This window comes from Telopea speciosissima, chromosome 2 (assembly GCF_018873765.1).
Source record: "Telopea speciosissima isolate NSW1024214 ecotype Mountain lineage chromosome 2, Tspe_v1, whole genome shotgun sequence".
Taxonomy (NCBI): domain Eukaryota; kingdom Viridiplantae; phylum Streptophyta; class Magnoliopsida; order Proteales; family Proteaceae; genus Telopea; species Telopea speciosissima.
Genome location: NC_057917.1, coordinates 11,144,031 through 11,166,008, shown reverse-complemented (window position 1 = coordinate 11,166,008; position 21,978 = coordinate 11,144,031). Strand labels below are relative to the sequence as shown.

At 38.8% G+C, this 21,978-nt stretch overlaps 1 protein-coding gene across 7 annotated transcripts in view; it reads left to right on the top strand.

Annotated features, from left to right (window-relative positions):
- Positions 1-6,895: 6,895 nt before the first annotated feature.
- Positions 6,896-21,978, top strand: part of LOC122651608 (sister chromatid cohesion protein PDS5 homolog A) — a 136,460-nt gene continuing 121,377 nt past the window's right edge. For all 7 annotated transcript variants that reach the window (XM_043845058.1, XM_043845061.1, XM_043845057.1 and 4 more), the window contains exons 1-4: positions 6,896-7,212; positions 10,410-10,607; positions 11,040-11,221; positions 19,954-20,074. In XM_043845058.1, the coding sequence (XP_043700993.1) occupies positions 7,117-7,212; positions 10,410-10,607; positions 11,040-11,221; positions 19,954-20,074 (597 nt within the window). In that variant the 5' untranslated portion in view covers positions 6,896-7,116. The remainder of the gene's footprint in view (positions 7,213-10,409; positions 10,608-11,039; positions 11,222-19,953; positions 20,075-21,978) is intronic.

Genomic DNA, 21,978 nt, shown 5'->3' with positions numbered 1-21,978 from the left:
TGCAAGCAATAAGTTGATGGATTGATCAATCTCCATTAATATGGAATAAATTTAAAGCCGTTGATTCGGTATTTCGTCGAAAGGGTCTATCTAGGTTGGCATGGACGCATGGCAGCTATGTATTGTATATACTTCCAATTGTGAAGTTGTCGTTTACCCAAAAAAGATAAATTTGTTAGCTTGGAGAAAGAATTCTCCCAAACGCGGACAATGCTTGTCAAGTTAGCTTCTACCAAAAAAAATAAAAAATTTTTTTTTTTTCTTTGTTGTCAAAATTGATAAATCTGAAAGGCAAAATAGTCAATAGCCCTTGCTTTAGTGACCGCCGACATCACGATTTATGCATGATTTCAGGTTTGAATTTTTTTTTTTTATAATAAAGTTTAGAGAAAAAGAGCATTATATAGTCCCATTATACTCGCATAGCCACGTGCTCGGCTCCAATGACAAGATGAAAATCTCATTCAAGTTAACATACATGTGCAGGCTCTAGAGACCCAGGCAATGTTCTCTCACTCATTTATCAATGGAAACTACCTCGAAGGAAGAGATCTCCACGTGTGTCAAAATACAAAGCAGAGCAAAAAAACAGAGGGGGATCGGTGTGCCGAAATGATCCAACTGAGGAGAGGCACCACGAGAGCTTTTAATAAGCTTCCAACTTTCAAGTGTGGAAAGGCTTCGGTGTAGCTGTGGCATAGTATTATTCCCTACTCCAACAAGGTGCTGACAAAGTCCCAACAGATTAGACTTGAATTAGTGAGTTCTTCATATATCCAATGATTAGCAATTCCAGATGATTTTTTTTTTCACGTGGGATAACAAGCCGTTTGTATGAAATGCTTGCCATTAGCATCTATATAGGACCCTTCTTCCAATTAGTTTTAGTTTTAGTTTTTCTTTTTTGGGTAATTTACACATATCACCCCTGGAGTTTAATGAAAATATAATTTTATCTCCTAGTTTTGGATAATTCTGTGTATCTCCTTGAGGTTTATAAACGTTAACAAATACACTCATTCCGTCAATTCATGACTAACAACATTAAAAATATACTGTGAACTGACATAATTGCCCTTACAAGAAGAGAGGGAAAAAAAACATGCAACTCATCTTCCCTAAAATCGATTGAGGAAGATGAGTTGCAGGTATGGAAACACCATGAAAACCGAAATAATGGCACGGCAAGGGAAGGATCCAAGATCAAATTGAAGAGCTGGATTGAAGAATGTATGGTTTTCCTTTATGGATGTCTTCCAGCTGTTTCTAGAAGTTCCAAGGGCCTTTCACAAAGCAGCCCTATTTCTCCCTTTGTCTTTACACTTTTGAAATGGAGCGATGATTTAAGCAAATCCTGGTCGAAGGACCCGATCCTAGGGAAGATTAATCCTATAAAGCTTGGTCTGATTTTGATTGACATATCCACAGATATTGAGTAATCCTACTGGGAGTAGGATAGTTCAATTTCTGCAGAATCGCAAGACTGATTAGGGTTCTAATCAGAGGTAAGAACTTGAAAAGTTGAACAAACCAGTAACAAATAGCAGGAACAAAATAGTAATTCAGATTCCAGAATCAGATACTGCAGTTTTTAGAAATCAGACTAGAAATAGGGTTGCTGAAATCGATGACGGAGAATTAATGATTCAGAACAGGATTAACAAACTATTCATTGATGAAACCTGAACAGTATTATGAACTCAGATTTAAGAAATCATAATGAAAGACAGGATTTAAAGAGAGGAATCGAATTTGGGTAGGCTCTGCTCCAAATCGCTCCGGATCCTTTGCTCGCCGTGTCATTGTCTCGGTTTCCATGGTGTTCCCATACCTGCAACTCATCTTCCCCAATCGATTTTGGGGAAGATGAGTTGCATGTTTTTTTTTTTACCTTCTTGTAAGGGTAATTCTGTCAGTTCACAATATATTTTTAATGTTCTTAGTCATGAACTGACGGAATGAGTGTATTTGTTAACGTTTGTAAACCTCAAGGGGGTACGCAGAATTATCCAAGATTAGAGGGTAAAATTATATTTTCGTTAAACCTCAGGGGTGGTATGTATAAATTATCCTCCTCTTTTTTTTCCCCCTTGGATATTTTGGGTTGAAACTGCACCGTTTAACAACCTTAATTGCAACCCGGACTATTTATTTTGGTAGGATAAGGTATGCTAACACCTTTGTGTCTGTCTCTCTTTTCCTCATATGAAATGTTCTCGTTGCCCTCCAATGTATGATGAAAATTAGGATTGGGCACCAATCCTTGGAGGGCATCGCCCAATGAGTGCCCAATGAGGCATCCAATGGTTGGGTTGTGCCGCACACATCCTAATGGCTGACTGGACATACGTCGAGATGTGTGCGACACAGCTCAGCCGTCAGATGCCTCAGTGGGAATTCATTGGGCAATGCCCGCCAAGAAAAGGAGCCAAATCCTGCCATTTACCGCACCTCATAGGTGCGTTTCTCTATGTTACTTGCTCAAAAACCCTCTCCCTTATTTTTATAGTAGAATGTTTATTTGAATCGTCTCGTGTTTTTCTTTTAACCTTGAAAAGATTTTTCGCGTTAAAAATTATTGTGTTATATTAGGATTGATTTTATTTGATTTATCGGCACCATTAGGTTGCAAATACTGTTTGTTATTGTGGGTTTTCAATAACTTACACAGGTTGAAAGAATTTGTTTTACCAACAACTGTAGCTTTCAACTTAAAATGATCAACACTAAAACTACTTCAGGCAGACATATAATTCAAGATGAGGGCATTACTGATTTCCCTTGGCACTTCTTGTGATTATGCTTTGATTAAAAATTTTAAGGATAAATTAGTCTGAGGTTCTTCAATGTTGGGTTTTCTATGTTAGAGGTTATCTAACATTATACATCTTCTATGTTGGGTTACAAATAATATTAATTTAGATTAACGGTTAATAGTGAAAAGTCCAAACTACCCTAAGTTTCTATGACTTTACTTGGTTTTGCATGTACTTGATTAGCATTCCCAATCCGCATATCCCTGCTTCCTTTAACACGCTAGTACACAAGTTATCATTAGCTTTAAATCAAACCATAGCAAACATGATCGTACAGTTTAATTAAGTTTGGACCATCAAACGCTTCAGAAAACTCCAATTGAATGGATATGGTTTCAACCATCATGTTTTAGCATTTTTAAACTTTTGAATTGAATCGTATGAATGTTTAAGTAACATTTTGTAAGAAAGCTGATATTAGAAAATGAAGAGGACGGTGAGATTGCCCGAGTTGAACGAGCACATTCTGTCCTTAAGACAGTATTTGCACCCTTATTACTGCAATGGTTTACAGTTATGACTGATTTCGTGGGTTATTTATGGGTTTGCACATGGCTGTTCGGATGAGTTACAACCATTGGACTCAATGTTTATTCCAAGGGTTGCATCATTTGGTTCAGACACCGATCCAATAGTCGGATCAGAACCATCATACTGGTTTACCGACTGACGATCTAGAAAAAGTTAAGGCGCCTCATTGCTTCTCACAGCCCATGCTCACGCACGTGTCCTCACAAGTGCTTTGTAGAATCTTTTCTAAATATAATGTGATAGCATATAACCCATATGATTTCCTTCTACAAAATCGATGTGGGAAGTCCCATATCATTTGTTTTTGAAAATTCCAACACATTTTAAATCGTGCAACCAGTAAGATTCACTAAATCAACAATCATGATCATAGAAATCATTCGTGTGATACTTCATCACATGATCAACACATCAATTGCAAGATCGGATGCTTAGGGTAGACAGACTCTAGTAATTTGTGCCTACAATAGCTTGGAGACAACTTTCATTTATTTCACCAAAATTATTTAGAATTTTTGTGTAATATTTAAAGTAAGATCAAATAATTATAAGATATTACATTATAAGATAAGGTTCTTTTAGATATCCGAATCCTTTTTGGATTCGAATTCAGATCATTATGTGAATGATTTATAGGATTATCATATTAGATTGGATGGACTCCTTCCCCAATTGGATTCAAATAAGATCAAGCGTGATCCAACTCTTGACAGCTCTATTAGAGAAGGTGCATCTTTTGAACCATTCATAAACTAAGCAAACAAGTGTAATATTTGCAAATTTAGGTCAATTTATGTGGAGTACTTTGAAAGTTGAATAACTACTGATACACCATATTGTATCCGACCAGTTACTGGGTGATACGTGGAAGAGTGGGGCTCGAAATGGTAACTGCACTCCATGTATGGAAAGACTCCTAATGGCTGAAATTTAGGAGAGGATCACTCCTCCAAGGGGAATCCAAAGCCTAGAATGACTCAATCATCCGGAGAAGAAGGAAAGCAATCTCGCACATCTTTGGAAAGGGAATCGTAGGGGAAACATATATAAGAAAGGAAGGAATCACTGAATCAATCAATGAAGAATTTTGCAGAGTTCTTCGTGTCCAATACAATCTCTTGTGTTGTAGAGAGGGAAACCTCGCATCTTTCTTCGTGCAACACCTACAAATAAAGGAGGGTAAGCTAATAAAATCTTGTCTCATTAAATAGACTTTTTTTTTCTATAAAAAATTAAATAAAAAGGTACGGTATTTTGAAATTTAAGTCCAAATTTTGGAGTATTTGGAATTCATGATTAAAGTGCTGAGCTAATGAACGAGGGCAAACTGCTAAAATTACGCCTCATTTAGTAAAATCTATTCTTAGTGATTCTTTTGACTAGGATCACTTCCAACAAATTGTCTGTCCTATAATAGCTCATACATGCATTTATATATATATATATATATATATATTTTGTATAGGTAGTGTTGAACCACATGCATTTAGGTGGAGAAGGTTTGTACATTTACAATTATTGAGCCATTTTGAAATCAAACGGAAAAATAGAAGAGAGGTATGTTGAAATTTAGGCAATGTTTGGTACGCATTCTAGGCCAATTTCGCATTTTCAAGTAATAAAAACAACTATTTTTATCATGTGAGATTATGAAATAAACTTGGAATACATACCAAACACTGCCTTAAATTATATTGCACAGAGTATTTTGAGATTTGAATATCTACAGGTAATTGAAGGCAAGTTTGTCTTAGTTAATGGAATAAGCACTTATATATGTTCTTAATTTCTTATCACATGCATGCATGCATGCATAAGTGGAGAGGGTTCATTCTAGAGCTAAATGAAAAGGCACCTCATTTTGAAATTTAATATCAAAAGCATGACGTAGTTGAAATTTAAATATAGAGGAACTGATACCAACTAATAAAATATTTTCTCATTTAAGACTAGAGTCTTTTATTAATGGCATTCTTATCTATGTGGTTGCTTAAGACTATAGTTTATTATTAATGGTGATCTTATCCATGTGGTTGCCTTGTTCCATCAACTATCCTATTAAAGTTAACAAGTGCCCAGCGCACTTGGTAGCTTGTGGTGCGTAAAAGCCCATTGCTACTAGAAGGTCTTGGGTACCTCCTGATCAACATCTTCTCTCCCCCGCTTACCTATCAAAAAAGAAAAACAAAACTATCCTATTAAAGCCAAAGGATGCATGTATTTGACCATTCTCTATCGCTTACCTATGTGACAATTTATTAAAAAACACATAATCTTGCCAAGACATGGTTGGTATGTAATTCCTTCATAAATCCACTTTAGAGTATAGACAACTCACAAATGATTCGGTTATGGGAATTGCAAATTGTATGTAGGTTGGCCTTCAGCCGAAGCCCAAATAACTAAGTGGATTTGATGGAATTGGGCTTGTGTCTAAGGCCCACAACTTTCTATGACTGGGCTCTCCAAGTCAAGGGTCTTATGGGCATAATATATCTGTTTGTTGACTATTTTACGAAATCAATTCAAAATTAAAATAGGAATCAAACCCAATCAGCCCTTAGCCCCAAGCCCAAGCCCAACTCCACACATTAAGTTCTTATCGTTAGACCCATTAAGTGCTTACCCACTTGATTTGTCTTTTTTCTTTTGGTAAGATACCCACTTGATTTGTCAATTGTTATTTATAGAGGCCTTTCATTCCCTCCCCCTCCCCTCAAAAAAAAAAAAAACCTCACCTAATAAATAGTTGAAAAATCAAGTTTTTTTGTTGTTCTCCTCAAAACCTGGTGAGTCAAACGAGTCATGTTATTCTTAATATATTTAATACAAATCAAGTCGAAAGAGACTAAATCATGTTCCTTGTAATATATTTTAGGACAAGGTTTTTGTCAATGCATAGAGGACGGTTCACCCACCATCCTAGGGTTTTTGTATGTTCCAAAATATCCTCCTAATATCCTTTCCCGTCCTCTCCCATCTTGCGGTGAATGGGATCCCATTCATCATTGGTAGAGGGAAACTCGATCCTATATTTAATATTAAAATAAAAACAGAAATGAACACATAACGTTTGAACTTTTTACAAGAAAAAATAAAGTAGAGAGATCGAAACTATCTTCTCTTTCTTAAAATTTCCAAGTGTATCTTCAATGTTCTTTTCTATTTCTTATATTTCCCAAGTCCAATTGTATCGTCTCTTAGTATGGGTACTTCAATTGAGGAGAAAAAACGCGAAACACAGTGCAAAAACAGTGAATACCCATAACGGAACATAACTCAGGCAAAATTACGAGTGAAGGAAAAAACCAAATTGATTAGGACCTTGTTTGGGCATGTCTAAATCTGACCGACAACACCTTTCAAGGCTCTTGATAAGATCTTATGAATTTTTTAACTCCACTCAAGTGACTCGTCCGAGTCAAAACATGATTTTCCAAAGTGATACAGCACTAGGCTGCTAGGGTGATAGGGAAGCTTTGGGTGTTATTAATCGTCTTTCATCATTAACGAACCAGGTTTAATCGTGACCTCGTGACCCCAAGAGAGAGTTGGCGGTGAAATTCCCGCCTTGGTTCTCACTCACACAAGTAACAATCTTTGGCACGTGAGATAGGGCCGGCTTCAGTTCTTCTCTCTTTTGTTGCTCAACTTTTCAACCGTCTTCGTCACTGAGCGATCGATCGCTTAGCACTAAAACTGCAAAAGCCATAGACAAGCATTCGCGTGCCGAGAGTTATATAGACGAAATCGGCTTCCGCCTGTCGTCATGGCTCCGCCTGCAGAGAAGATCGTGTCTGATATTGGCAAGTGTCTTGCCCAACAGACTCGCCCAAACAAAGATTCTTTGGTGAAATTGCTTAGAGTAAGAAATCATTGGCTATATATGCCCATCTACTCGTCTCCAATTCATTTTTGTACAAAAGGTTGTTAATATTGTTGGGTTTTATCTGTTTTGGGAGCGGTTTTCTGGTTCTTTAGATTTAGAGTTATTTGCATTTCTATTGTTGGTTTGAGCTTCGGAATATGTGATGCCTCTGTGCTCATTATCGATTCGCAGAGCTTAAAGTTAAATAAATGCCTTCGCTATTTGCTCTGCTTGGCTTCTAAATTAATTAAGAGATATTGACATACAAATAAGTACTTCTGGAACATGGAAAATGCTTTATTATTATTTCAATTTATAATATATCCATAAGAGAGAAACCTCTGGGTTTTCTTGTTGTTTCAAGTGGTTCAATATAATGATGTGCTGGTTTTCTGTCTCGTCAGATATAGATTCTGTTCTGTTGTTGGTGATATAGTGATTTTCTGTTTAGGGTGCGTAACAAATGATGAATATAGAGCTACTTACTGTGAGAGTGTTTCTAGGTGCCGTTTGACAATACTTCTGTTCAAGGGTAGTGTTTCTGAGCTGGAATGCTTTCCCCTCTGTTACCAGGGAGCCCTGCTGCAAGAGAGATCACACTTGATAATAGGACGTAAGAAGTGTTTCTGAAGCCCCCCCAAAAAAAAGGAAAACATGTTTGTACGATACTTTAACAGAAACACTTCTGGCACTTTTACAACACCCAATTTCAAAGCACTACTATAGGTGAATGCATCCAAAAAATTTTGAACATTCACAATCGCTTTCTAGTTCCATCCAACATCTTTTTAAAGGGTATTATCTTATTAAGAGGGGATGTAGGGGCCCCAAATAAACAGTAACCGTATAGTTCATTTGGGGCCCTTTGTAACTCCAAATAGCCGGTGAGCATATTGTATTACGATAGGATAGAATGAATAGAAAGGACAGGGAACTGTTTACCTACTCCTAACAGTCAAAAGGGAAACAAAAGACCACAAGAACGTTCCCGGAGAACGTTACCACACAGCGCCTTAGTTATCAGGATTGCGCCTGATCAGTCTGATGCAGTTATATTTGAATCTCAACGGCACCTTTGCTTGAGCATAATCTTTGAACTCATTTGGGAGGTTGTGGTAAATTGAGGCAATACTGTCATTTATACACAATTAGAAAAGCATGCTAGATTAATCAGGGTTGTGTTAGTCTACAAGCTTTTAGTGCCAATGCAAGATTTGTCTAAAGATGTTGTCTGTTAATATGTAGCTGATCACATTAAATTGTAAAAATAATCACATTAAATTATAAAAATTAACTCGAGGAACAATTCTTGTTGAAATGCATGCCTGACCATGTGGCTACCAAGAGCATTTCAACTTTCAACTTCAATTCTTTTTTGGGGAATTTCATATTCTACTAAAGAGAGGTTCTGATACATGTGCCATGGATTATATTGTGGAATTTTGTCTTTATTGTATAGGTTGTCTTTGTCATTTTTCTTTGGGGAATTTTTTTAAGTTTTAAACTTACCTTTACTGTGATTTCGATGCCATTTGAAAATCCTAATTCAGTTAGCTTTCCATTAGATCAAGCTATGGTGAATCCATGTTGTTTGGCATTTTGACCAATTTATTGATAGGGCAGAAAGGCTGTAAAGGGTCTTCTAGTTTTGGAACTTTCATTTAATTGAAAACTGAATGTAGTTTATTTTAGTTTTTCAATTTTTTTGCCCTACTCGAGATAGCAATTGTTTTAGTTCCTAAACTCAATGTTTCTGGAACATCCTGGGCCTTGGATTGTACTAGTGGTCCAAACAAGTCAGTCACATGGCCCGATGGTTGGGCCTGGAGCCCTGGAATACTTCTCAAAGACCATTACCATTGAACCATTTTGGTTGACTGCCTGGAAGATCCCCATGGTCCCATCATTAGGTTTGATGGTCCTTTAAGACCGTGGCAAAAATTTGTAATTAAGCAAGTTGGAGTCAATTTCAAAACTAGACAGAGGTTTAAAGATTTGGTTTATAGCACGTTAGATAGTTCTGGATGTTTTTTTTATAAAAAAAGTTACATTAGAATTATTTATTATCAGGGCAAATTTTCTCAGCACTGGGGGCGCAGGATGCGTCCAGACACATGGGGTTGGACATAATGACCGGCCCAACCCCCCTGAATGACCGAAATGGCTGCCCTGTCCCTCCCCATGTGTCTGGGCGCAGCCTTCCCCCGTGCGGTCCCAGGCAGAGAACATCACCCCTTATTATTATTTTTAAGTCTTTGGGGAAGCCAACATGCAACTAGCAATTAGTAACTGCAGGGTTACTAAATCTTAAAGCATTATAGCAATTTAGCCTACCTAAAGGAAAAAAGGGGAGCCAGTGATGCTATGTGTGTTACTAAATCTTAAAGCTTTCTACTCCTATTCCTATTTACTTTCTATTCTGAACCCATCAATAACCTGCTCATTAAAACGCTAATGAGCCCTTCACAAACCTTATATATGCTAGCCGATTGGGTAGGTTTCCCCAAATTATTTTCTGTATTTCTTAGCAGAATCCATTGCTGCCTTTTAAGCACCCTTAAGCTTCATAAACCCCCATTATCCCTTGAACCATAGTCTATTTTATTGATGCAATAAAACCATATCTGTAGTTTTACCACGAAACTACTCTTGAAATGGTATTGCAGGTAAGAATCTACTGTTGAAATAGTCCCTGAATTATACAGGAATCAAAATTAAGAAAACAAAAAGAAAATATACCAAAAAAAAAGAAAAAAGATGAAGAGGGATTCATTTTTGGGATTAGTACACATGAGCTGATGAAATTGGGGCTACAAACACTGGACAATCAACAATGTTCTCAGCTGTATCCAAGTGGATAAAGGCTTCAATGCCATTCCAGCATCCTCAGTCAAAAATGAATGTCGGGTGCGGTTATGAGCAGTTACAGAGTTATGAAAACAATGTAGATTCCTACAAATATACATTTACAATTCAAAAGGGTGAAAAATAAAATCAATTAAATACTAGAGAAATTCTTTATGGGGGCCTAATTGTTGAAATCATCCCTCATGCTTTCCATTCCCCAGCTTGGAGAAGTGGAAATGGGTGAGGCATCAAATAGTGTTTTATTTACATGGTATTTCATGCTTCGGGAATACTGATGGGAGAAGGTTTTACATAACTCAGTTTTATTGCTTCATTATTCCTTGCAGCAAGCTGCTAGTGCGTTATCAGAATTAAGTCAGTCTCCATCACTACAGCGGGTAATAGAGCCATTAAGCGATTCACTTGTTCGGCATAATGTGCTCCAGCATAAAGATAAAGATGTTAGACTTATGGTAGCTATCTGCTTCAGTGAAATCATTCGAGTCCTGGCACCTGATCCACCTTTTAGTGATGAAATATTAAGGGTATTTCTCTTTCTCTCTTTCACTCTCTCCCTCCTCAAAAACAAATAGACATGTTCACACACACACACATCTGATGATTCAGAGGAATTCTTACAAATATGAAAGGGCAAGGAGTTCTTGGTATACAGAGCCAAGAGAACATGAAAAAGAAGCAGTTTCCTGGAAAAAAAGGAGACAAACAAGGGTAATATGATATAGATAAAGGTTGGGAGCAAAAACCATTCCCTCTAATCCCTTAAATAATGAAGTTTTATCTAGACCAAAAATCTTGTTATTTGATGTCCTTCATGTCCCTTTGAATAGGGGAGCAGAAAATGAACAAGTTGCTGGGAGCGAACGAGAATCAGTTCTTCAAAATATCATTATACGTTTCCTTTTAACAAATCTGACATGTAGTCCTGTACCAAACTTTTCTTTCCATTTACTTTGCAGGATGTCTTTAAGCTTTTCGTCAGTATGTTTGCAGAGCTTTCTGATACGGAAAGCCCATATTTTACAAGGAGAGTGAGAATATTGGAGACAGTTGCTGCACTGAAATGTTGTGTGCTGATGCTGGACATTGGTTGTGATGATCTAGTTTTGGAGATGTTCAAAGTTTTTTTCTCGGTTGTGAGGTAAGACTTGTTGGAATTTGAAGTATAAAAATAAAAGGAAAAACTCATTGTACTATTGCCAGCTTCATGTTTGTTGTGTGCGTCGCACATACATATGACCAACATTTTTTATCCTATTGAAGAAATTAATTTTTTTTCTTTATCTTATAAAGCCCGATAATGTTGTTCTGATCATCATCAGTGTGCCCTAATTTTGTGCCTTTCTATAAGCTTTGTAATATTTTATTTTATCTTACTTTAGGAACAAAGACAAATGCCATACTATATTTTAAAGTCATTTAAACAGAAAAGTTATTCTAGTTAGACCTATTAAAAAGTATGATACAAATATACAATCTTAAAATCTTGAAAGTTGAAAGTACTGCTGGTTCCATTTGTAAATAAATTATTATTCATAAAAAATGCTATTTGTAAATAAATTGTTATTCATAAAAAATGGTCTCATGGGAACTTTCACTTCTCTTGGAGAATGTGCTAAGCTAACTCCTTGGCTGGTGAATTAGCCAGGGGTGGAGTAAATATGGATGCTTTGAATGTGGGTCCTTATCCTACTGAGTGCTGACTTATGAATTATGATGCCTTTGCCCTCCTTGCTGTTGTTGTAAACTATTTCTGTATCTCTTGTTTTTTCAGCTGGAAAAAAAAGTTTCCATTACTTATCACAAAATTAATGTTACAATCTCTTATCCCAAAAGCTTGAGATGTTAAGTAAGGGGCTACAACGATGTATATCGACAGACACTCCCCCGCACATATGACTCTCCATGTGACACCATCACGTGGCACCAAGGGGCTCAAAGCGTAGGGGCACAACAACACATAACACAAACCCCTTGCACTACAAGGATTGAACACCCAACCTTCTGGCTCTAATACCATGTTTCGAAATCAGAGATAATAACTTAATGTATATTCATGATCAGAGAAGATGAAGAAGAGAAGGAAACAAGAAGAAAAAAAGGAGGAATAAAGGAAGAAGGAGAAGAGAAGAGGAGAGAACTGAGAGAAAGAGAAGGGATGTTACGTTGGAAAAAGAGAACAGCCACGGTTTGTGCGTTATCTTCTTCATCCATAGGCAGTATATTGTATTTATAATAAAGTCAATTGGCTACAAAGATTGTAATGCCCCCCACTTACATAAAAGCAACACTACTAACAATACCACAATACTAAACATCACGATGACTCATAAACATAAACCTAAATACTACCACAAATAAACATCTCCACTAATACTAAAACACCATCATACTACTAAATGTCCTCATATTTTCAAAAAATAAGAGGAAAATCTTGAAATTCTTTATGACAAGAAGCGTGAAAGATAACTAGTGATGTGATCCAGGTTCCCAATCTACTGCTTTCCTGTCGCTGATAGTGAAGGAAGATGGAATAAAAGAATGGGGAAGGAGAGGAAACCGACAGGGAAAGGAGGGGGAAGACCGTGGGCTGTTCAAGGTGACCCCTACCATGATGAGAAAAATTCAAAATCTATTCAAGGTGAGTGACCCCTACTGTGGGTACGAGCCACCATGACTGGCCCCCTAGTGTGGTGCCGTCACCACCCAGGCCTTCCCTACCCCAACAACCGTTCTCTCTCCTTGATCCCTTCACGCCCTCCTTCTCCTCGGGGGGTGACCTGGTGATGTAGATTCATCACCAAAAGAGGTTTATTTTGATGGGAATAAGTCTAGGGTTAGGTTCTATACATGTTGGGCCTTTGGTCCCATGGGTTTTCAATGTAATAGGCCACTTTTATGGGCCTAAACTATGGACAATTAGGTTGCATACGGGATTAGTTGTTCTAGTTCCATACTTAGTGTTATTTTGGTGTTTTTGTTCATAAATTGAACCGGTTCAACCAATGGTTAAATTTAAGTGATTTTAGTAGTTTCTTTCAGGTGTTTAGTGGGGCTGGATTAGGACTCTGTTTTGAGTCCAGTTTCCTAGTCAGTTTTAGTTACCTAATAGGTTAAGGATTGGTGATGTAGGACAACACATGAAGAAGAAGAGGCCAAAAAACTGTTCACATGAACAGTGTCACAGCCCATATTTTCCTTGTGGGGAGATATTTTTTCGAAGATTTTGTGGGCCCATCAAATGGAGAGATTCTATCCTAATGCTGCCATAGTTTAGGTTCTATTTTCAGTTTTAGAAAGTATATGAGGTAGTTTCTAATTTCAGTTTGTTTCTATTTTTGTTTCTTTGCTTGTTTAGAAGGCTGATTCTATAAAGCCTTAGTAGTTGCCATTTTCAATTAGTTTCTATTTTTATGTTGCAAGATTTAGTTTATATTTTCCAGTCAAGTTAGTTTCTGGAGGAGCAAGTATAAGCCCTCTATTTATTGTAATGGCTTTTAGAAGCCTCAGAACAATTTTAAGAAGATGAATGAATATGAGTTTGCCTTGAGTGAAACTGAGTTTTTTATCCTTGTGTGGATGAAGAATTGAGAAACCTGGCTGAGAGAGCCGAAGCATCTTTATCCCTCCCTGCTCTTATCTTCTTCCTTCCTCCTGCTCTACTTGAGCTCTGTTGGTGACTGCTGCTGTGAGTCTTCAACTGCTCTGCTGCTACACTTGTGTCAACATTATTCCACTGCTGCTCTATCTGTGAAGGACAGAGATCAACCCAAATCATTGCTGGAGTTGCTGCTGCTGAACTGAGGCCAGGAAATACATCCCCACACCTGCGGTTGCTCCTCTTCCTAGTTGTCTGCTGCTGCAACCTTTGGATCTGCGTATCTCAGGCTCTCAGCAAGTACTCATCAGACTTGGCTGAGTTTTGGAGGGCTAAACCCTGCCAAGGAACCTTACACTTGATCCCAGTTTGAGCTCCTTCTACTGGCTGATTTGGTCTGTAGCTCCTACCTTCTAAATTGGTAATCTCCTCCTACTTTGTGCCCGTTTGATAACCTTACTACTGTTTCTGTTCTGGTTATGTGCTGAGAAACAGCAGAACAGTTTTTTTCTTTTCTGTGCTGAGAAACCGTTTTTGACCCGCTTGGTAAACCTGTTCTGGAAAACGTTTTTCTTTCTTCACTTTTTCCTCTTCTTCTTCTTCTCTTGGTTATGGGTCTTGTCTGCAATTGCAACCTGCTTTTAAATCTTTTATCAATGGATCGTACCTTCTGTGTGTGTTTGCGTGGCGAGTCGTTGACTTGGCCGACTTGTATTTGTTCCCTTCTCCTCTTGGTACGATTCCCTTCCTCCTTTCAATTTCTTCCCTTTTTTATTTTTCCTTACCCATGCATCCCTGTTTTGTTTTGTTCAGTCCCAGCTTGATCTGGTTCCACAAGAGAGACACAGATCCTTCTCAATCATTCATCTTTCCATCCCAAACTCTAGGGTCTGAATCGATTCTCTTGTGCGACCCTAGCCCTTGTTTCTTACACCCTAAATCCAACCCTGCTGTCATATATCAAACTGAAATCAAATCTGATCTCTGTTCTACCACCAGGTATGATTTCAGTGGCTTGATCTTTTGGATGAATAAGTACTCTGTACTTAAGAGGGTAGTCAATTCGGATACCTACCCTGAAATTTCCCTTCGATTGGGCTTTCAGTGAGGGAGGTCTTCTCATTTCTAGTACTGGCGAAAGCATATCAAACCGGTGATTTTGTTGAAGTTTGTAGCAATGATGAAGGTTTCTTGGGTTCTTTCTTCGCCGCGAAGGTTCTCAAGTAGGAAACCCTAATAACCACGGCTTTCAGTTCACTCCAATGGATGAACACAGAAACCATGGTTCTTAGGGTTTTTGTGAACCAAATCGCACACAGAGAGTGAGCGACAGAAAGAGAGAGAGAGGAAGAGATAGAGTGAGAGAAAGAAAGGGATAGAGTACGAGGTCGATCTTACCTCCGAGATGAGTTGTAGGTTGTACAAGGTTTCAATGGCTAGAGGTGTGAGAGGTGAGAGAGAGGTTAGAGGCGTGAGCAGTTTATCGGGCACAACTTTTAATTTTCAGCACAGAACGACAGAACATGTCCAACATGTTCTGTCAAAAGTCTTCCAGGGCGCATAAATTTTGATTTATGTTTCCGAAAGCACTCACAAAAAACACTTCGTTATCAAGCGGTTTTTGGGTGTTTTCCCGTTTCTCGGAATGGAAAAACACCAAAAACTATTTCTCGTAAGGTTATCAAGCGGGCTCTTTGTTTCTGACCATTGGAATCAGCTCCAATGTGGGGGCTTAATCCATCCTACCAAGGCCTACACTCGACCTGAATTTCAGCTCCATCACTTGGCTGAATATCAAGATTCTGTCCACTTTCTAATTCTGATTGGTGCTATTTTGATGGTCTGCTGCAACCTATCATCGATTCTACTGTAGAGTAGTTCTTACTTGAACCCCTTCTACATTAATTGGGTTAGGCCTTTCCTTTTTGGGTAAGGCCTTTCCTTTTTAGTGTATGAGTCTATTTTTGAGTCTTTTATATAAGGTTGTAAGGTGGGTAAGCATTGGACACGAATTTTAGTTAATGAAAAGTTTTTTTAGTTGCTCTTCTCTTCTTCTCCATTGAAGATTTTTGTCTTGTGTTTGATCAAGGCTGGTGGGATTGGTGTTTGATCCAATCGACACCTTGCGGTGTGAAGCCCGGGTGGTTCTCTTCAAGTTCTAATTTCTAGTTTCAGTCAAAGATTCAATTTTTATTCAAGTTCCTCGATCAACAAGCTGCTAATAACTGTTAGCAACTACAAGTAAGTTTGGAATCATCCCCATCCCCAATCTTCTTCTCCTAGTCCTCTACATCCCCAACCCTAGCTTTCCCCCTTTTTGTTTTCGAATTCTCAACAACCATAATTCTGTCCAGACCTAACCAACCATCATAAATTCATCAAACTTCAACCACAACACCCCCTGCCCATAAGGAGAACTCGATCTCCTTTGCTGCCCCTTCCAACCACTAAAACCCTAATTTCCCCCCCATCTCAAATCAATTCCCAAAACCCTAAAACTCCCACAGCCCAAACCAACCGTCAAAACAGTCGACAAATCTGACTGATTATCCCGCATACCTTCCTAAGAAAACCATTCAAGTTTGGTTAACTTCCGTCCAGCCAAACCCTAGAAATTCATCTTCTCCTCTTTCCGAAACCCGAAACCCTAACCCTAAATTGCTGTTAATTCAAATCAGCATATATCCGTCCATTAAAACCTCTTAGAACCATCACTGTTAGACTCCTCTACCTTGACTTGACATAACCTAATGTAGTCCTAGATTGGTAGGAGACCAACTAGGGGCCAGTATACCAGGATCTGATATGAATTGGTAGTCTGATTGGGGCAGAATATGGTTTTAGGTCAATTTAGGGTTAAGGTTTGATTAGGGTTAGGATATGAGGTGTTGGTTATGCTAGGCAGGTGTAAGGGAGTCTATCACTCTATTAGTGAAGGTCCTGAGATGTTTTGATGGGCGGAAGTGTGTAAACTTGAATTAACGGCAAATTAGGTTTAGGATTTTGGGTTTTTAAATAATGAAAATTGAAGGAATCTGGGGTTTAGATGAAGGGATTGGAACCGGGATTAGATCGAGTGTTCCCTAGAGGGAATGGAGCACTCAGCCAGCTTGGGGTGATGTTCTGATGGTTAGGATGGGCTGGGCAGAAATTAGGGTTTATGGGGTTTTAATGGAAGTGGGGTTTTCTAGGATTTGAATGGGAGGATGGGGCTAATCTTTTGATTGAGTTTCCCAATATGGCAGGGGAGTAATCGATCCAAATATGACAAGTTTTGGCAGGCTGGTTAGGTTTGTGGAGATTTTAGGTTATGGGAAATTGAAAATAGAGAAGGGGGAAAGCTAGGGTTTGGGGCTATAGAGGATTAGAAATAGAATTGGAGGATGGGAAATATTTCAGACTTACTTGCAATGGCAGAATGTAATCGGCAATAAAAATCGAATCTTGGACTGAAACTTGAAACTAGAACTTGGAAGGAACCACTCAGGCTTCACACTGCAGAGTGTCGTGGATCAAACACCAATCCCACCAACGAACCACCAGGGCTTCACACCGTAAGGTGTCGATTGGATCAGACACCAATCCCACTAGCTTTGATCACGCACAAAGCAGTTCTTCAATAGATGAAAGGTTGCAGCAGCTTGCAAGAGCAGATTTCATAAAACAGTGAGGTAAAGAGGAGCCCCACGGGTGTCCTTTATTTATATTGGCCAAAGGGCTAAATCCTTATGCAACCTAGGAATAGGAAATCCCAAATCCCAGGCTGAGTCTAAATACAAAACACACCCTCTCTAGAAATCATGGAGAGGTGTGGACCCAAAAATAAAAAGAAAACATAATTAATAAAAGAGGTGACTTAGGTCACTTAAATTGAACCACTGGTTCAAACTAGTTTTAGACCGGTGCAATTTAAAACATGAAAATAAACCAAGTATAGGGCTAACCCTGTATGCAACTTATGTACCTCTACTTTAGGTCCATAAAACTGACCTATTACATTGAAAACCCATGGGACCAAAGGCCCAACATGTTTATAACCCAACCCTAGACTTATTTCTAGGGAAAGAAGCCCAGTTTGGTGATAAACCTACATCATAACCCTAACACCAAACCCTAACCCTAATTTCACCAAAACCCTATTTTTGACCTAGCCGATTTACCTATTCATAACAGATCCTAGTTACTGGCTCCTAGTTGGTCCCGTACCAATCTAGGACTACATTATCTGGAGTTCCCTCTGTAGTCAGGCCCCTATGCTTTCTAGGGAGGGTCTCTCTCTCCACTATCTTCCTCCCACCATTATTGGGACCTCTAAGGTCGCTCTCTGTTCGGCTGGTGTACTAGTCAATGAGGCTTCCAAATGGCAGAACTCCCTGGTCGGGTACTTCATCGGCAGCCGCCACCCTTCAACATAGTTAAACTGACAAACTCTCTGTGTCCAAACCATAGTTAGTTAAAACGTGTTTGAAACGGTCATACCAAGTTTTGCCATTTTAAACGTGAAATCCTGAATTGAGCCCAAACGAACGGCAAAACTCGTTCAGCTAGGAAAGCCATTTAGAAAACATTTAATTCGCGTTCCTTTTTTTTTTTTTTTTTTTTTTTTTTTTTTTAAATTTATTAAAATGAGAGAAAAAAACCTGAGAAGGAATCCATTTTATGATATCTAAATAGATCATCGATGTTCAGAATAGCACTGACATTATCACAGCCGTTGTGTGTTTACGGCTTACGCGCGTAGTGGCTGTAACGTTATTCGTATTCGTACCCATATTCGTATGATATGGGTATTTATGGGAGTGGTATTTCATTACTGAAAGGAGAGAAAGCATCTGTATTATACATATATTCCAAAGGAATCTGTATTCTGCGTATATTCCTGTTTGTTTTCGCCAAGAGCTTTTACTCTTCTCTTCTCTGCGGTTAATTAGGGTATGCAATGTGGAAGAGCAATGGGGCAAGAAGCCTCTGTTCTACAACCTGAGAAGGAATCCATTTTACCCACTCCTCCTTCACCTTCACCTTCTTCATCTTCTGCTTCTGCCGCTTCAGCTGTTACTGCTGTTACTGCTGTTACTCCTGAGTCAGATACTACTGCTGCTGCTGTCCCTGGTTGTGTTTCTTCAACTGAGGATGCGCCTACGACAGTGGGAGCTCTAAAAGAAGAGTTTCAAAAAACTTGGCAAACTCCGTTTGGTCTGAAACTTGACCTGTGAGCAGGGGACCTAGGGTCTACCAGTCCATAAAATTTATGTTCCATCCAACATGCCACGTGGCGGATTTTTGGGCTGATCAGATAAGTTTATCTAGTTGGGCCGCAGCCAAATATACCTGCCCATAATATGATTACATCTATTGGTTAAACTCTAGTTTTCTGGCCTGCTAGGAATTTTCGAGGGAAGTCTCCTTTGTTTCTTATCAAACCCATTCCTATCAACTTAAATTTTTACCAAGTTATGGTCTCTTCTTATTCCACACCACAAATCCTAGTTCCACCTAACTTCCCCCAACCTCTTCCCCCATGAAGATCCTTGGTTGTTTGACCAGATTGTGTCAAAGGTGAATTGTGGCTGTCATAATTCTAGTGCTCATTCTTTTTATTCATTCCCTCGACTGGCTGTGATATATGGTGCGGAATGTTGGGCATTTAAGAAGCGGCATATAGATAATTTAAGTGTGGCAGAAATGAGGATGTTGAGATGGATGTGCGGCAAAACTAGGAAGGATATAGTAAGGAATGACCATATTGGAGCTGATTTGGGAGTTGCCTTGATACAGGATAAGCTCCGTGAAAGTCGTTTGAGGTGGCATGGCCATGTTCAAAAGAGGCCTTGGGATGTACCACTACGGAGGAGTGATTTGATTCAGATTGAAGGATCTAAAAGAGCTAGGGGCAAGACTAAAATGACCCTAGGAGAAGTACTGTGGAAAGACATGCATAGTTTAGGCCTGGTCTCAAGTATGACTTCGAATAGAGCTGGTTGGGGGGCAAGGATCCATGTAGCCGACCCCATTTAGGTAGAATATTGCTGAGTTGTTGCCGACATTGTTGTGCCCTTTTCTTTTACTTTTTTTTTTTTTTTATTTAGTCTTTGCCAGGATCCATGTAGCTGACTCCATTTAGTTGGGATAAGGCTGAGTTGTTGTTGTTTAGTCCTGTAAAGTCTTGTATTTTTCTTTTTAATTATTTAGGTCTATTTGTCATTTTGCGAGTGCTTTTCTTCTCTTAAAGCATACTTGAACAGTATTACTAATGATAAAAAAATCTTCAACAGAGAACATCATCAACCAACATTGTTTGAGGCTGTTTTGTCCATAATGAGGCTTATTCTGGAGGAGAAACCTTCTCAACCACTTTTGGATGTTACATTGCTAAATCTTCTAAAGGAGGAAAAGGTATCCATTTAGTGGTTCATTTTGTTTCTATGCATGTCCTGTTTCTTGTTCTTTAGTATATTCAATAGAGTAGTTATATGTTATTTCAAATTAGTTCTATTTGGTATACCTGGAGGGTGTCTCCAATTTTATTCCATATGACTTTTTCTCCATCTTGTTGTGCCATTATCTGGTTTTGATTTTGTATTTTTTACTAATACTAGTATTAAAGGCTCCGAAGCATCCCAAGTGCTTTGAACTAATTTCTCAAAACATTGTACGTTTATATGCAATGCTTATACATCAGTACGTGGTATTTTTGATCATCGAATGAATTTTGGAAGCCAAGTTGTTGCTCTACTTCATTCAGTCAGAGGCTCGGAGCTGTGTGCCTGTGTGAGAAGCTTAGGATAATGGGGTTACTAACTGCCTAACTAATGGAATCCTAGGGCACCTAATAGTTTAGTTTAGGATTCTCAAAGAAAACCAGGATCACAGGGCACAGATTGAAGTCATTGAACCAGAACTGGGAGGTTTTAGGTAACCCAAAATGAAGCAATCTGATGTGGTTGTAATCCAATTCGAGGGACATTATGGAACAGGGGAATAAGCCCTCAAAATATGATTCTAATCCAACGGTCAGATCTGGAGTTGTGGGCAGTCACAGAAATAGAAAGTGTTCATAACAGAATTTGAAACTGTTGTGTATAGCAACTAATTCCAGAATTTTATTAGGACCAGCAATTTAGTGATAGTCTGATTTAGTAACTGGAAAAAGAAGCCTGCAGAAACGGTGTTAAGAGATTAGAAACACTGCTGGTACAGAATAGAAACTCATTGAATAAGTGACTGAGTAATGTAAAGCTAGGTATGAACTAACCTAACCCCAGATAGGATCACAAATACAACCCCAAAGAGCCACTATTTTCAAAAGTACATAAAACTTGGACTAAACAGCAAGTAACAGTAGATTTGAATAGTCCCCACAAGCCTTAACAACACCTAACACAAGTGTTGATAACCCCAGCTCAAAGGGAAACACAAGCAGTACCTGAACAACCCTTCTATCCCTAGAAGTCCTGCTGGGAGAGGTGATTGTGTTATTTGGACGTCGAGTTCATCTGGCTCTTTTACTGCTAATGCTTCTTGGGACTTCATTCACTCTAGAGGCCCCTTGGTTCCTTGGTGGAAGCTAGTTTGGTTCAAGCATCACATTCCCCTTCATTCGCTGTAACTGCCTCCCAATGCAATCCTTTCTCCACCATCATCAGATCACTGTCTCTCCCATGTGCTGCCCATGCTGGAATGCTGTCGAAGATATTGATCACTTATTTTTTGCTTGTCCTCTGTCCTCCTCCATTTGGAAAGATATCTTAGCCAAACGTTGGCCTAGAAGTCGAAGAATTCACCCTTTTAATAGCGAGTGGATTTGGGTCGACATGACTTTTGGAGGATCTTCTATCTGTGATACGGTTGGCAAGCTGGCTTTTTGTGCTGTCATCAATCATATTTTGATGGAACGAAATATCAGGAAATGGACTACCAACTCCTGGCCTCTCCAACAGATTTGGGATTCCATTTCTTTTGAAATTAAAGCTAAGCTATCTTCGGCTGTTCCCTCCATGTGTATTGACACCCCAAGGAACAAGCTTATTGTTGTCTCCTGGGGTCTTCCCTCGGTCTCCCTCTAAGCCTCAGCCTCCTCTGTTTGAGGCCAAGGCTTGTTGTATATTTTTTGTTTTCTTCTTCTTTTCCCCCTTTGGGGGGCTGCTGTAGTCCTTTTTCTCTTTGATAATGAATTTTTTATTCACCCCCAAAAAAAAAAGTCTGCCGCAGGACTGAAACAGGGGTCAAAACCCAGAAAGATCCCTATTACCCAGATCAGCAGCAACATCCACTTGATGGGCTTCAAACTCCCATCGAGT